The sequence below is a fragment of the Meleagris gallopavo genome, chromosome 2 (genome assembly GCF_000146605.3).
Source record: "Meleagris gallopavo isolate NT-WF06-2002-E0010 breed Aviagen turkey brand Nicholas breeding stock chromosome 2, Turkey_5.1, whole genome shotgun sequence".
Lineage (NCBI taxonomy): Eukaryota > Metazoa > Chordata > Aves > Galliformes > Phasianidae > Meleagris > Meleagris gallopavo.
The window spans coordinates 56470618-56488009 of NC_015012.2; the positions used below are offsets into that span (position 1 = coordinate 56470618).

Below are 17392 nucleotides of genomic sequence, written 5' to 3' on the forward strand. Positions count from 1 at the left end.
TGGATTAACCTTTTAGATGAGCAGATAAATTTTTCTGAAGTGTTTGTTTCTGCTGAGGTGTTTTGACATATTGTGTGTATTTTTTTTTTTTCCATTGTTAGTATAAATAATAGTACATTGAGATATGTGGATACAAATTTTGTTTTGCTCTGTGTGATCCTAGATGTATGATTGTGTTAATTGAATTTGATTTTCTCAGCAAATCAGGTTAGGATAATAACCAAGCTCTTTGCTTAGGTCACAGTTGAGTACTTGCACTTAGAATGTATTTGCCAGGCATCTGTTCCATCAGTGTTGTGTGTAATGAGAGGTTTCTGCGTCTCCGTAAAGCATGACTGATGATGACATCAAAGTGGCCTAATTACGAAGAGTGTTTTATAATACAGGCTTGGCTGAATTATTTTAATTTTTACAGATGCTTGCAATTTAGATCTTTGATTAAATGACTCATTAGAAGCACCAGTAACAGTGCCCCAGAAAGAGTTCTGAACTGGAACATTGCCTTGATGATACAGAAACATAGATACACTTCAAAGGTTCATTTTCCTTATGGCGTGCTTTTCTGAGTAGTGTTGCCCAGTTCCCAGACTTTAGTAGAGTTTCAAAGTTTATTCCTAATAGTGTGTTAAACTGAAGAGTCCAGCATCAATGCTTCATTTGTTGCGCCTGGCTTTTTTTTTTTTAAAATTTGCATGCTGAGGGTTGTCATCATTTAACTGTTTAAAAATTAAGATGTTAATCTAAGTCAGGAAATTGTCCTTCCTCGAAGGGGAAAGATGGGCAGTACTTAGAAATGGTTCATTTCACTACCTGTGAAGGTGGATTGACTGTGGAGAATCAGTCATTTCTAGAGACTGCACAGGGAACCTTAGTTTTGGTATCTACACTATAGAACTAAATTAAGCTGTTTGGTGACTGCGGTGGTTTCAGCACTACCACACTGCTCTCTCTGAAAAGTACAGGAGGATATAATATGATGAAAAAAACCTCATGGGCTAAGATAAAGACAAGAGAGATCACCCACCAGTAACCATCACCAGCACAGTATTTTGTCTCTGCCAGTCCTTCTTCTGGTCCATCGTGGACTCCACTCCAGGGCTGCAGCTCCAGCCTGAGGCTGTTCCTGCAGCGGCTCTCCATGGGCTGTGCCTCCTTCAGGCCTCATCTGCTGCTGCACTGTCAGCTCCTTCAAGGCTGCACATAGAGATCTGCTCCACATAGTGCCCGTGAGCTGCAGGGGAGGGGCAATCTACTCCACCATAAGCCTTTCCTGGGCTGCAGGGAAACACTGCTTCAACCTGGAGCACCTCTTACCCTCCTATACTGACTTTGGTACCTGCAGGGCTGTTTCTCTAACATTTGCCACTCCTCTCCCCCAGCTGCTACTGTGCAGCAGTTTCTTCATTTCTTCAGTCTGCTCTCCCACATGCACAACCAGCACAGCTCATGGCAGCAGTGGGTCCTTTTGGAGCAGCCAGAGCTGGCTCTGAACTAATACAGAGTAGTGGTGGGCTCTGCTCACCAGGCTAATCCTGCAGTCCCCTGCTACAAAAACTTTACCATGTAAGTCTAATACAGTCAAAAAATTACATTTGTACATCATTTCAACTGATTATCCTTTAGAACAGATGCTATTTCACTTCATGTAGTTTTACATGAGTGATAGTTCTTTTCACTGTTTATAATTTCTCCAGCCTTGACTCTATCTGCAGATTTTATCCATAATTTAATTTTTTCCAGGCAGCAGTGAAAAATGTTAATTAGCTGAAGAATTGATTTGTCTGAGACCCCATTAGGAGTCACTGCTGTGTTGTTAATTTGCAGGTGATCCACTGGTTCAGTGACATTTATGATAAGTGCAGAACGGTCAGGTGTTTGTTCATGAAGGCTAGTTAAAAAATGCATTCCAGTGATCAGATATTTCTAATGAGCTGAAGATTGTCAAATTTCATTTCAGAATGAGATTTTCAGTCACAGCAAAGGGAAGTATTAAGTAAGAGTGTTAAGGCAACTGCAGACATAAACATTTCAAGTCAGCCCAAGATCCACAGCCCCTCCCCTTGCAAGGAATTAGCATCTCCCTTAAAAAGCTGAGCATGTTTCACCTAGGAGGAAGTGACATAGGGACCAGTCACAGGTCTTCTGAGCCTTTTGTAGTCAGTGGAGTTACTCAACCCTTACTCCAGCCAGTTCTACCATATTCTGCTACCTTTGCATGGTAGAAATAATGGGAAAAGCACTGTGTGCATCCTTATGAACATAAGACATAGGATAAAATGAGAAAGGTGGGCTTGGGGATGTCTAAACTGCTAAAATATCTTCCTTCCAGTTTAGCTTCCAGCCCCTTGCATTTTTCCTAAATTAATTCATCTCAAACTTTTGCATCCTCTCAAATGATTCTAAAATTTGATTTTTATGTGAGATGTTCCTGTACTAGAAGTGCTGTCTGAGGTGCATAGTCTTGAAGGGTGACCTACAGAGCCCCTTTTCCTGGTGAGTGCTTACAAACCTAATGTGCGTATTCTTGATGTAACCCTTCCCTGTGAATCCAATAAGAACCGTCTGTGCATATGACACAGCTCTTCAGTTTGAAATAAGCTTGAGTGCAATTTGTACAAACATGACTAGCTTAACTTTGCAGAACTGATTTCTGTATACTCCTTCAGTGAGTAGTGTGAAGATGTACACTGTATGTGTAGAGTCATTCCTTTTTTCCATCTCATTACTTACCATTTTCACACTAGCCTTTTTGTTGAGAGAGAATAACTAGCCTTTGATTGCTATACATGGGTTTTTGTAACTAAGGCTGTGAACCTTATCTGGTTGTTGGCACTTTTGTGTTCTTGTGACAATTGATTTGTAATCTTCTCTAAGACGTTCTTCTGATAAGACTAAAAAATATTTGTGATAATAGGTGTAAGAAAGAAAACTCTATTTAACTTAAGTGAAATGTGTATTATATTTAATTGGTAACTGCTGTGTCCATGAGCGTGGCTTCTTGTTGTTTGGTAGAGTTTTGAACTGTGTTGACATACTCTCTGTCACAGTAACAATCCAAGATAATGACTGGTGTGCATTGTACTAGGTGCTGTGCAAACCCTAACAAAAAGACTGACTCTTTTCTCCCAGAAAACACAAATAACTGAGCTCACAGATAAACAGCAACTTAGACAAGTCCTGGACAATAGGTTTAACTGGCATCACTGTGCAGCAAGATACCTTATTCCAGTGTTTTCACTCTAAAGTATTTGTGGTGTTCTGAGATTTACTCTTGCATTTCAGTATTAGACGAGTGTAAGCTGCCTGTGATTTCTGCATCTATAACGAGGTCCAGTTGGTTCAAATGGCAGAGGACAGCTTCCTCTTCAGAGAACTTGCTTTCACTACTTTCAGATATCCTGGTAGATGAAGTGTACAGTCACAGAGAATGAAGTGTCAGATTTTGCTGGCTATTTGAACTGATTATATAAAGAGCTTTCAAAAGGCAGCTTTCATCTTTTTACCTGTATTTGCACAGTTCTCGTTATTTGCTTCATCAATTTGTTTTTCCTTCAAAATATAAGGGCTTTCTTTAGATAAAGAGCAAATATATATTTTTCCCTCTTCTTATTTTTTTTCTTAAAACTGACAAATGGATAGCAGCAAAGGATCTGAAAGTGATACCTGTAGTAATTCATAAATAAATGCAAATAATACAAATATGGCAGGGTGGCTACTCTTTTCTAAAATATGAAGACATTAAAAGACTAGGTAAGAACTGTTATTCTCTCTTTTATTGCCTTCATTTCATATTGTTCTTCAGCAATGTTTTCAGTTATACCAGTTTTAATATGAAGGCAGTGTTTCTAAAGTGATAGGGATATGCTTAGACCTACAGCTTTGTGTTTGGTTCTTGGACTTGGGTGCCATGCTTCTTTGCATTTCCCTTATCCTCTGCATTTTCTTGCAGCTCTTGGAAGCAAGTCAAATACTGGAATACTTGTGGTAACTGCTCTTCAGAAAGAGTGGAAAGAGAAAAGTGTTTGTGTGGTTCTATGTTCTTATGCCGATGACAAAGCCAGTGCCTGGAGTTTGTTGCTGGCAAACAGCCACCAAAGTGGCTGATAGTTTAAGGAGTCTGTGTCTGAAAAAGATTGGTAGAGTTACAGAGTAAGGGGGACATTTTAAATACAAAGATTGTTTTGAGGAGAAAGTGTATTTCAGTTTACCAACATGGAGAGTATCCATTTAGTTTTAACTATGTGTGGTAATACATTGAATTAGAATCAGTGGCAGTAAACTGAAAAATCTGTCTTGTGTCTGCTTTGATCCAGATCCACAAGCTAACTGACTATACTTGACTGAAGAGAAAGAACAGAGAAAGTCTGAGGGCAAATTTCTATTTCCCTGATCATGGTCACTCTGTGCCAGCCAGAGGCAAGTTTGTTCAGTATTCAGTGCCTCTTAAAGACTGTAAAGATGGCATTGGTTTTGCTCTGATTTTTTGAAAGCTCTGTAGATCTGTCACAGTGTTTAAGAGGTAGCTAACTACAAGTGTGTGCAGTACAACCATGGTAACTTGCACCTGTAGAGATTCAGAAACTGCACACTCTTTGCCTTGGCCTGTTCTGTGAGCAGGGATAAGGGCTGGCAGGGGAACCCCGTGAACTCATAAATCCCCTTATATTTTGACAGTTCCTCTTGTGTTTGCTTACACTGTTTTTTTAGATCATTTATCCTCAGATCAGACTTGAAATAATCAACCTAGAAGTCTTGAAAAGCTGTGGTATATTCTATTCAGCTTCTTTATTAATTGCAGAAAGATTTCCTGTAGTACAAAGTCAAGTAGTGAGAAATGAGTTCATTTTAAAGCTTTGATATTCAGTGCAGCATGATTCTGTCACTTCATTCAGCTGTGGTTTTTATAAAGTAGACTTCAGGTCTTTTTGTACTCTAAAGCACTCAGCATCGTAGGTGGTTGGAACTGCACATTTGGATTGCATTTTAAGGCTGGCAAGAGAAGGATTTTGCCATCTGGTCTTGAGAAGTGCTTAGCATCTCGAGCAAGACATTGGATAAAGTCCAGTGAAGGTCACTGGAGAATTGATGCTCTTAAAATCAAAACAGGATTGCCCATTTCATGTGATCAGGTGTGCGTATAGTGCAACTATGGTTTTTATCTATATTGTGGAATTTTTCAGCATTGCCAGAACATTAATGTAACCTTATGTGTGCTCAAAACAGTGAATGCTAGAAGAGTCAGGTCAGACTCAGTTGTACTTCCTAGGCATTCAGAGGTAAGCAGAGCTTATACAACACAATAATACATACCCCAGCTGCTGGTCCTATTATTCTAGCACTTTTGGAATATTTCAATACTATTTGAGCAGTTTAGCAAAATCTCCATTGTAGAAACAGTATGATGTACATTTTTTGCTTATTCTTTTTTTTTTCCTGAAGATGGATGACTTGTTTTAAGATTATTACAACCATAAAGCTCTCTAGACAACATTGCAGATTAGATAGTGCAAATGCAGTCTTTTTTTTAATTTAGGAATCATAATCATTAAATAGACTGAACTGAATATAATTTAAATTACCCTCTGTTACAAACTTGCAAAACAATTCTAGAATTTGATGGGCAGACTTTTTTGCTATACTTGAAAAACAACAGAGGCAGCCTTCAGTGGCACTGCAGTATTCCTTGCTGTACACTGTGACATGGAAAAAGGAGAATTATCCAAACAAGTGGAGAAATATATTAAAAGACGATAAAACATGAAGCTTTTTAAACAGACAACGTTTGTACATGAAGTTGGCTAAACTGGCCTTGTGTAACATTATTTAGTATATCAAAATAAGCAGTGTTTCAGTAGTATCCAGTGGGAGAATGGGAACATTCAATTGCAAGAGTCTGGACTGCTGTTTTTCATTTTGCAGTATGTTTATTTGAATACAATTTTTTCTTTCTGTTTTGCTTTGAAGTATTTTTTTTTAATTATTGGGAATAAATTGTTTAACATATTGAGAATTGAATTGGAAGGCAGCGGTAGTGCAGGACTTGAGAGAAATGGAAGAAAGAGTAGCCACTCTAAATTGTGAACTGTGCCCCAGAAAAATCCCTTAAGAATTATTTAGATCGGAACACGCTGATTGAGATGTAGCATTTTTCATTCACTATGACTAATTCCTCAGTGTCCTGAGATAATGTTTATGGGGCACTGTGATTTTGAAGGTGTCATCTGTCAACTGAGGTGTGTGAGTGGAATCTCTAGTGATCAGAAATCACCTCCTGGTGTTTTCCACAGGAAAAGAGATTATGCCAATACCAGCGGGGCCTATTCTACCTACATAAATCATCCAGCTTGTTGACTTGTGTATGTTCTTCGCTGTTTACTGCTTTAAAATCGCATTGCTATATACCATCACTTCATTGATGAATATAAGCTGAGTATAGGATGCTTTAATTCAAGTACAGCAGAATAGAAAGTAGTGTCTTGTCATTAAATAGTCACAACTATTACTGAAGTTAAAAATTTATTATGCTGACAACAAAAGAAGAAAAGGACTTTAAAATAAAAAACATTGAGAGAAAGGGGGAAAACAAGTGTTTTAGTTTTGCATCAAACTCAGAAAAATAATTTTTGCTCTTTGAACTTTCTCTTTTTTAATGATTTTGTCATTGAAAACTTTTTCATACATCTCATATCCTTAAATGTTGTAGGGCACACAAGAAGTTGTGTCTCAGCCTTTTAGAAGCTCATTTTGTTTGAAGAGATGCTGGGCTTGGCAGGAAGGAATTTAGGTAATCAAACATAAATAGCTTAATTATCCTCTAATTACTTTATTAGTGGATGGCATTGGCAAGAACTTGGTGCAAGCAAAAGTAATAACTGATTTGAAAATGAGCTTTTTATAGTGGAATGATTAACAGTGACATATAGCAGGAGTCTGCACTTCTGAAAGTTTATAAATTTGCCAATTCAAAAAGAAAAGCAATAAAAAAACTTTCCATATGCACATACCAATTCTGCCGTAGGGTAATTAATGGATGACCCTGGAGAAGAATAATTTTGTTTGCAGACTGAATCCCTATATTGTTGGCTTTATTTTAAAAGGAAGAATCAATTTAACTATTTTTTGTGTCTTTTCTGGATTCTTCTGGAATCCTCTCATTGGTATCCGGCTGAGATTCTAATGATCTTTGGTTTTATTGTTTTATCTACTGGGAGCACAGAAAATACTGAGAGTATTTTCAAGAGACATTTACAAGTTTCAGTTCTGGTTCTTGGTGGCTATACACGTGAATTCTAATTCTGAATCTGAAGTTATTTTAATTCTGGTTCAACTCTATAGTGAATTTGATCAAGAAGCCTCATCTCTTATGGTTTCTTAGATCTATGTGCTAATCACTTCTGTGGTATCAAATATTCCTTTGAGAGGAGCAGTCCTCAGGATGTAGTACTTGTATTGAGGCTAATCTGGAGAAGAAGGAGAACAATTGGTACCAGCAGCAATATACGGTATACTTGCCCATTATGCTTTGTTTCTTGAGGATTGTGAACAGATTTTAATTCCCACTAGGTGGAACTGCATGACTTTTGGATATACCACTGGATTTTCCCTGGCTGGCACAGGGAAATGCATGTTTTTCAGTACTCAGTGGCACAAAGGCTGCTCATACCAGAGAATAGTCTCAGAGAGAGGTAGTTATATCACTGCCTGCTGCAAGAGCTACATTTCACCTGGGAAGCATAAAACCTGGGAACAGCTGCAAGTGGATTGTTATGTATTAACTCACTTTCCTCTTCCCTGCTGTTTTCTTGATGATCTATATTGAGTGTTGACAGTGGGATTGCTGCAGTTGTTTTCCACTGCTACCACTTGCCCGCTAATGAACTTTTCATTGCTAGCAGTTACAAGATTTTTTTCCTAGTAAGTTTTGAACCCAGTGCATCCTTCTCTAAAAGCAGGAATATCTTTTCACCAATTTCTTTTCACCTTGGCTGCATAAAAAGTAGCTCACTTGTGTGGTGTGGATAGGTTTGTTTGTCTTGTGCTTGTTGCAAGTAAATCTGCTTTGCCTTTCGCTAGGAATCTGTAGTCCAAGCAACTTAAAATAGGTATTGAATATGTTTGGAGAACAGAACAAATCTAGTAACAGGACACGTGCATCTTTCTGCATGCTTTGTCTGCAGTATATGCCTGGGAGAGCTGTAGCAGCAGCATACTGCAAGCTTGAGGCCTGTGGGTGGGATGCAGAGAAAGATGTCCTTGTTCTCAGGTTAGCTAGGAGAAGTCACTGACAATGCTTTGTGTGGCTTACCTATGGGACTGGTTTTATTGCTTGCCTCAGTTTTCCATTTTTTGGGGGTTACTGTTGGATATATTTCCTTTCTTACCTTTCATGTGATGATAAGGGTGCTAAGCATTTGTTATGTGTTTGTTTTAAAATGTGTTGAATAAAAAATGTTGCAGACTGATTAAACCAATACTTCACTAAAGCAGTGCTTCTGCTCTGTCATTTTTAGACAGCAGTGTCTCTCCTCTGTATTTGACATCACAGGAGCTGCAAGAGGTTACTGCCTTTGTATTTGCATTTGTCACACTATGTTTAAACAGAATGACTAAATTATGTAGCTCTTCAGTGAAATATGCAGTGCCTCTCACTTTGTTTTTGTTTCAGCAGTCATTGAAAAGAAGAGGGAGCAAAGACCTACAAAAATCAGAAAAAAAGTCACAGCAAACACCAACAGAGGTATGTTGAAAGAACAGTAATCCGGATCCTTATGCGGAGATTTTAGCGACTCTGGAAATGTGATTTTCAGATTTACACTTGTTTGCTCTGATTTTTGTTTTTCTACATGCTGCAAAATGGAGACTTCTTACCCCAAATCTGTAATGAGATGACATGATGTCAAGATCTACCTAAATGAACTACTTGTGCTGCAACAAAAACCCACCAGCTTTCATGTACTCCAAATATTTTAGGCAAAATCAGTAAACGGAGCACAAGTGAAATAAGAGTATAGGCCCTTTGTGTACACGTTTCAAGATTTTTTAACACTGTGATATCTACTACAGTGTTGCAAGTTATTTTTACAAGATACCCACAAGAGGCCTTTTCTGAGGGCAGCACAGGGTGTAATGGCGTGTAAAATAGTCTTTCTCTTTTCAAATTTAAATATTTATTTCCCTTTATTTGATTTACTGATTGATGAACAAATGGTCACAGGAAAGTCTCTGTGTATCTAAAGCCACGTACCTTTAATTGTTGATCTTGTAATTTAAGACCATCCACTGGAGGTCTCCTGTTTTACATCAACTTTCTTCAAATTCTTCTCTTTCCTTTTTTTTCTAAGGAGGACAACGAAGACTTGAAATGCCAGCTGCAATTTGTCAAAGAAGAAGCAGCTTTGATGAGGAAGAAAATGGCTAAGATCGATAAGGAGAAGGACAGATTTGAACACGAGCTGCAAAAATATAGATCATTTTATGGTGATTTGGACAGCCCTTTGCCAAAAGGTGAAGCAGGCGGTCCACCTACCACAAGGGAAGCTGAACTCAAGCTTCGGTTGAGACTTGTGGAAGAGGAAGCTAACATTCTTGGGAGAAAAATAGTGGAGTTAGAAGTAGAAAACAGAGGATTAAAAGCAGAGCTAGATGACTTAAGAGGAGATGATTTCTCAGGGGCCACTAATCCACTTCTGGGAGAACAAAGTGAATCCTTGTCAGAATTAAGACAGCATTTGCAGCTAGTAGAAGATGAGACAGAATTGCTGAGGAGAAATGTAGCTGACTTGGAAGAACAAAACAAACGCATAACAGCTGAGCTGAACAAATACAAATACAAGTCTGGAGCCCACGAGAGCTCTAGGCATCACGATAATGCCAAGACTGAAGCACTGCAGGAGGAGCTAAAAGCTGCACGAATGCAGATCAATGAGCTGAGTGGCAAAGTCATGCAACTCCAGTATGAGAATAGAGTGCTTATGTCCAACATGCAACGCTATGATTTAGCCTCTCATCTTGGGATCCGTGGCAGCCCCAGAGACAGTGATGCAGAAAGTGATGCAGGAAAAAAGGAGAGCGATGATGATTCCCGTCCCCCTCACCGCAAAAGGGAAGGGCCCATTGGTGGGGAAAGTGACTCAGAAGAGGTGAGAAATATCCGGTGCCTGACACCCACGAGATCTTTTTATCCAACACCATCTGGGTGGCAGAAAAGCTTCACTGATAGGCAGCAGATGAAGGATATTCGCTGTGAAGCTGAGCGACTGGGCAAGACAATAGATCGCTTGATTTCCGACACGAGCACCATCATAACAGAGGCAAGAATTTATGTAGCTAATGGGGACCTGTTTGGACTGATGGATGAGGAAGATGATGGCAGCAGGATACGCGAGCATGAGCTTCTTTACAGGATCAACGCGCAGATGAAGGCGTTCAGGAAAGAACTCCAGACTTTCATCGACAGACTCGAAGTTCCGAAGTCTTCGGATGATCGGAGTGCGGACGAACCTTTGTCAGTGAGTCAGGTAGACTTTTACTTATTATGGCCTACAGGTAAAAAACCTTGGCCAAAAGAATTAAGACTAAAATTTTATGTATGGCACCTTAAATTTCTTAAACTAGAATGTGGACAAAAATTTCTATTAAATTATTTTAAACCCTTATTTGGCTATATGCAAATTTGTTCTACCATGGGGCCTATTTGTAAATGGTGAATAAATGGTCTCTATGAAAGTGAAAGAATTATAGTCTAGGTACAAGTCTTGTAGGAGGTGGAAGACTTTCCTCCTTCTGGCTTTGCAACTGTACTTGCCAGAGTTAATGGCAATCAATCGGTAGTGATTACCAGTAAAGACAATGCAGATAGCATTTTTGGCACGTTAATGAACATGTTTTTTTTCTTAGTGGTTGGGTTCTTGTTAAATGAATAAAAACAAAATCTTATTAATTTTAAACTGTAGAAAACATTCGATTTCAAAAATTGCAAAGAATATAACAAACCACCAAAAAAAGAAAACCATGAAAAATCTACATGGACTGCATGGTGATGAATACTGGTATTATTGGAATTGTTGTAACTGGTTGTATCTTTCATTGAAAGGTTATGGGTCACTGCTTATATGCAACAGTGACTAGCATCTTTTCTGCAGTTCTTTTTTATTCTTCTCTTATCCCCTAAGGAAAGAGCCAACAAGCATCCTGCATGTGACGTGCAGAGTTGTCCCAGAGAGGTTTTGGGGAGCAAATTCCTTGCTGACTCAAGATCTTCTGCCATGAAAAATGAAAATTACCTCCCATTATCTTATTATGCAGTCCTATAGTTGGCAAATGCTGTTATTGGTCACGGTATTATCCTGATGTTTTAGTAAGTCTCTTGCTGTGTTAATTTACGTGTGCTGTCCTGCTAGTTTGCAATTTTAAATTAGTTGCCAGGTGAAGCTGAAAGCTATTATTTCTTGTCCCTATGCTGACTAATTAGTCTTTTGTTTCCTTGTATCAGAAAGTCACAGACGCAGTGAGTTTAAAGTTAATCAATTACTATACATGTACTGCATGAAATCAAACAGAAAAGACATTTGGCATGCTCACTTTCTGATCTAGCAATAGTTCTGAGCTTGTTAGAGTTCCCATTAACTCAGAGGCAGAGCACTGCATGGGTTCATACAAATTAACAGCAATCCAATTGGTATTTTCTCTAAACAAATAACATCAATAGTTAAATTGGCATTTCAGGGCTTAACCATGCAGAACTCCTACTGAAGTCAATGGGAGACGGGCGCTTGGTCCCTCTACAAGCATAATCTGAATCACTACTTATTTTTTAAAACTTTGGACTTGGTATTCCATTAATTGACTGTTCTCTTTGTCTTTGTATTTACTTTCCCAGATGTTCCAGCCTATCATTTTACTTATTCTCATCCTTGTATTATTTTCATCCCTTTCATACACAACAATATTTAAACTTGTCTTCCTTTTTACACTGTTTTTTGTACTGTAACCCATTCATCTTTTACTGTTCATTGTAGTATTATTTTCAGTTTGTTTATTTTGTCCACCCTCCAAGATAAGACGTGCAAGAGACATAATTTCTGTAATAGCCACTGCTGTAAAAACACTGAAGACTACTTGTTTGCCAAAACCAAAACAAACACCCAAAAATGCGAAAAATACGAAAAAAATTAATCATCCAGTTGAATAGGAAACCTGCTCACCATAGTGTTCCAGGTAAGCAAACAGAATATTTTTCACTTTCTCTGCTTTTTATCATTTTTGAATGAAATATTCCCGAGTGGCTGGAACCAATGTAATATTCATTAATTTGCACCAAATCAGAAGAAAAATGGAAACATCCGGAGTGGGTATGAGGAGTCTGTTCTTTTCCTCTTTCCACTCCTAGAAAAATAACTTGCATTTTAGCCAATGAAAAGTAAAACCATATGCATTCTGTAATTGTATTTCACAGTTTGTATACATTTTCTATGGTTTTGATGGTATTTTTCAGCACTGTGTTATGTAGATTAGACACCATGGAGGGGACAGAATAAGAATGGCTGATACAGAATACTTGTATGTGGAAATGTGGTGAGGAACAGGGGCCTCTGAGAATTAGATATACAAGGAGGAGGAGGCTAGCAGAGCAAGCAAGGAGTCTGCTAAGACATGTAGGTTGGCTGCAATCTCTGTGCTCTAGAAAAATGGCCACATTATAGTCTCACTTGAACTGTGGGTGGTAATGCTATTTGCCTTGTCTGATGCCAAAACAATAAATAAGGTAATAAATAAGTGGTAATAAATAAAGCAGCTGCTTTACTAGCTGGCAATATAGATTCTTTTTCACACTGTTCACTTAACCTGCTCCCATATGAGAAGAGTTCATCTTCGTGCCTCTCTCCATCTGATCAGAATCCTGCCAAGAGCTGTAGCCCACTGTATGAAACAGCAGAGACAATGTTTTGAGAGAAACCACTTATGGGTAAGCAGAGATTGGACAACAGAATTTTGTTTATGAGAATGAAGAAGATAGTGAACTCACAGCATTCAGTGTTAAACAAAATTTTAATTTTTTTTTCCTCATTTGTTTAGCTCTCCCTCCATGTGTTCTCTGCAAGTATAGTAGCCTTGATCATTTAAATCACTTAAATCACTGAACCTTCATTTAATCCAAATAGTTTTTCTATCAGGGAATTTTGTCTTATTTACTCTGTGGTTATTGAGATGCAGATAAAGAAAACAATGACAAATATATAAGTAAAGAGATAATTTGTTACCTTCATCTGGTGACCTGGGTAAAGAGGAAGTCAGGTGCAACAGAATTCTGAAGAGCTTCTTGTGCTCAATTGCCTTAAAGTTGAGTTGCAAGTATTAGAAACTATTATGGTGAGATACACTCAGTTGTAACTTCCCTTCACTGTGAACTTCTGTGATCTTAAAGATAGCGCTGAAATCACTGAGGGGAATGAGCCTTTTTGCTGCTTTTCTCTCAGTCAGATTTTTTCAGTAATTGAGATTTATTTTTTTTTTTTCCCAAGGGCTTTGCAATTTGGACATTAAAATATCATAATTGTAGGCTTCACTTGATGAATCAAATCTTACCAAAACACTGTTTTTTTTAAATTCCTTTGTTTTACTGCTGCCATTGAGGGAAGAAAATATGATTTTTTTTTTTTCTTAAATGTTACTGTCTCAGTCCCAAAGATTACAACAAATCATGCTCAAACCTGATCTGAAGTTGTGGACTTTCAGATTTTAACCCTTTCTCAGCTTGTTTGTAATAAAGATGATGAGAAAGGGTTTGCTTTACACTGAGTGTATCAGTAACAGTGCTACTGTAATATTGTCAAAAAAGCTTAAAGCACAGTATTCATACATCAACTATATTTTGGAAGTTATTTGGAAAAGATATGCATCTTTCTTAGAAATCAGTTAAAGTGTACATGAATCTACTGAGTTGAGAGGTGGGATATACCCTCTGCACAGGACTGGCAGTTATAACCCCACTGATTAGTTCACAGTGATTTTTCTTGCATATGGTTCAAGTTTACTTTACGTGAACCAAACCTTCCTCATCCTAGTTCTGTTAGGCATCAAGAAAACAAGTCAGAGCTGAGACTTTTAGGGACGTTTAGGGAGCTGTTGCACAGCCTACAACCTGAAATAAAGGGATCCTGAAGCATCCAAAATCATTTTAGCAGATCCCCACAGTTTTTAAATCTGTGATGAGCAAAACAGGTACCCTGCAAACCTCGATACAGAAAAATCCCAATAAGAAATGAAAGTTATTTTTCATATCCTGCATTCAGCTTTAAGGGACAGACTGGATTTGCTTATTTGTTTCACATCAAATATTGCAGAGAAGTGCATAGCCCTCTGTTCTTCTCTATTTTAACAATTGCTGAGAAAGCTAATAAAATCAGTGCAGAATCTGTCGATAGCCAGAAGATAACATTTAGCTATATAAGTCTTCTGTGTTGTGCTGAATTGAAGTGGCTCGGTCTCACGAATGTGACAATTCTACTTGTCAAGAAAGGCTGCAGATTCTCCACATTTATAGGAGTGGTGGACAAAGTCTATTTCAGAGATGAGCTGTTAAATTCAGCTGAACACGTCCGCATCCTCTAGCAGGAGTGCGTGGGAGTTAGGCAGAGAAAGGCCAAAGTGAGCGCTGCTGATTCATGAACTTATCTGCTGCATAGTGTGTAATTCAGAAGACCAGCAAGAAAAGCGGGAGATTTTGCTCTTATATGGCAACAAGCCAGATTTGGCACATTACCTGGCACATTGCCTATCAGTATCAGTTATACCAATAGTGGATTCACAAATCCCATTTTTGAAAACAAAGAAGAACTTCTTGAAGTGCACTGCAATAGCAGAATACAGTGGTATTGCCGAATAAAGAAATGTTATCCTCCTGATGAGAGGAGGCTAGGTAAACCAGTTATATGTATTATTATTTTTTTTTGCAAGTGAAGGAAAAGTGCTTCAACAACAAATCATAGATTCTTTTTAATCAAAGTAGGATTAATATTTTGAAATATGCTTTTATAGCAAAAAGCTCAGATGTTCGGCAAGAATATGTATGTAGCTAACTCACAGATCACTGCAGCTTACCTGTACAAGTCAGCTGAAGGCATTTCACTGATGAAATCCAGTTCCTCTGAAGCACATCCAGGGACTTGCATAAGTCCTATAAAAACAAGAGATGTAATATTTACTGCTGCTAATAGGGCAATTAAAATAAATGTGGTAACACATTACACTATGGAGTAAATGTTAAAATCTTACTTAAAAGTGCACAAAAAAAGCTGCAGAACCTATTAATGAAGAGAACTTTAAAATAAGCAAAATCTATTTGAAATGGATGCCGAATTTTGTTCTGTGGAGTAGAAGTAATAAAGTCTGAATTTGGGTTGGATACTGGGATTAATATTCTATCGTTGTAAAAGAAGGTTACTAAATTTCAGGCTCAAGATTGCCTTAGTTTCTCTGAAAGATTAAATTTCTGATTCCTGGGTTCTTAGAGAATGCATTCCATGTCCTTTCATACAGATCTTGCAAATATAGATGTAATTCTGATACTTTTGTATTTGTATACATTGGAAATAAGTCAGATGAATTTTTGTCACTTGGAATATAGATGCTTTCTTTTTCCTTTAATGCAACCAGAGAAATATTTTCTTTCCTATTTAGAAAAATTTCTGAATATTCAGAAAAAGTTTTACTTTTACTCAAAAATTCCCTGATATTAGAAAGATCAACTTCTCCAGGATCCAGTGATCTTTCTATCAACCAAAAATATCCAAGCTTGAAGCGCTGGTTAGAGAGAGGATAAGTGTCTGCTGACACGTGTCACCACTGCTTCAGTATCAAAACCAGAAGTGAGCAGGTGCTACAGTGCAGAAATGTGCCTGCAGTCGGAAAATAAAAAATGGCCAAAACTGTGGCTGTCTAAATATGTGTTATAAAAAGAGATGAACTGCACATGAACTTTCAGCGTTGCTTACAAAACAAGCAGAGCTTTAGGATATTATATGCTGTTCCCCTTAATCACCTCAGAATTTGATAGGCGAGAAGGAGACTTTAAAGACATCAGTACCAGGTGCCTAACTCCCATTGGCTTACATTTCTGTCTCTGTTGGGGGTATGATATTCAAATTCAACTTTTGCCATTACACATGCAGTTGCCTATGGGGAAAATTACAGTGGCTCTATTTAAAGTAAACATCTAAAGTATCTGCCACCGATTTCCAGTGTACCCTTGGAGAAGTGACATGACATAACACATCGTTGGCTCTATTTCTCTGCCAAGGTATATGTGATTGCAGAAGTGCATGATGGTTAGAGAAGGCAGAATTTGTATTCCTGTCTGCCAGTTTCCTGACCTATACCCACTGCTGAGATATATTTGCCCAAAATATTGATGTATAAAACGTACTTCGTAGGGATCTGATATAATGTTTGGGCTGACTACAATGGCAGCTGTGCTGTTCTCTCTTCTTATGTGGTTCGTGCTGACAGAACAAAATGGGTATGCTGTCCCTGAGCAAGTATGGCAAGACCAAAGATGCTCTGAAATGATCTTGAATGTGAACTGCTAACCACATCACACTCTGTTGAGTATTTAATCAGGTTATAGTCCATGCTGAAACTCACACTTCTTTGACTTCAGTCTTGCACAATGAAGACAAATTTAGCTCAGAATAGTTGTTTAAAATGCCCTTGCGCTTGTTCTGTTGAAGTGCTGACTTCCAGCACAAGCAGAGCTGATACTAGCTATGGCAAAGAACGCTTTGCCTATGGAAGCAGAGTGTCAGGTGTAATTAACCTAAAATGGCCTTCCTACTTAATTTGCCTGTGCCAGAGCCCAGAAAGCCATTCTTACTGCATTTTCTAGTGTCACTGCAGGGTGAGCTGTTTCTGTTGGATGACTTACTTTCCTCCAAAGAGGAAGCCATTATTACTGCACTTAGGAGTATCATGTTCAATTAATCCAGGTTTTAATAGCTTGTTTTGTGTTCTGTTAGGTTGGGTTTTTTTTTGCCTTTTTTTTCCTCCAAGTTTGTTTTCCTTTCCCTTAATAGAAAGAGGCCCTTTGACCTATGCACAGCACTGTTTAGTTTTACCTACCCAGACTAGAGCTGTTTCTGAAATGTCCTTCCAGTGCTGTGGGTAGGTCAAGAAATTTTCTTCCTCCATGCATCATCCTGCAAAACAATGTGAATGAAACAGAGCCTGTGGCCATGCAGAACTGTAGTCCTGCCTGGGCTCCATCAGATAAGGAGGAGGAAAAGTCTTTCCTAGTGTCTTTGCAGTTACCAGAAGGTGTGAGGAGCATAGAGGGATGTTCTTGTCAATTAAAGGAATGCTTACTACAAGCTACTGTTTTACAAAGCCTCATGCGTTT

At 38.2% G+C, this 17392-nt stretch overlaps 1 protein-coding gene across 5 annotated transcripts in view; it reads left to right on the plus strand.

The window, feature by feature from the left end:
- The window catches only part of SOGA3 (SOGA family member 3), a 31615-nt gene that overhangs the window by 12108 nt on the left and 2115 nt on the right, over positions 1 to 17392 (plus strand). Inside the window, exons 4-6 of one of the 5 annotated variants that reach the window (XR_002112206.1) lie at positions 8666 to 8737; positions 9342 to 10517; positions 11879 to 12216. Coding sequence is in view for 3 of the 5 variants with exons in the window: in XM_010707352.3 (XP_010705654.1) it covers positions 8666 to 8737; positions 9342 to 10706 (1437 nt within the window). In the remaining 2 variants the exon portion in view is untranslated. Of the gene's footprint in view, positions 1 to 8665; positions 8738 to 9341; positions 12217 to 17392 lie in introns of those variants that run through there. The other 4 variants (XR_002112207.1, XM_010707347.2, XM_010707352.3 and 1 more) reach the window with 4 other exon arrangements.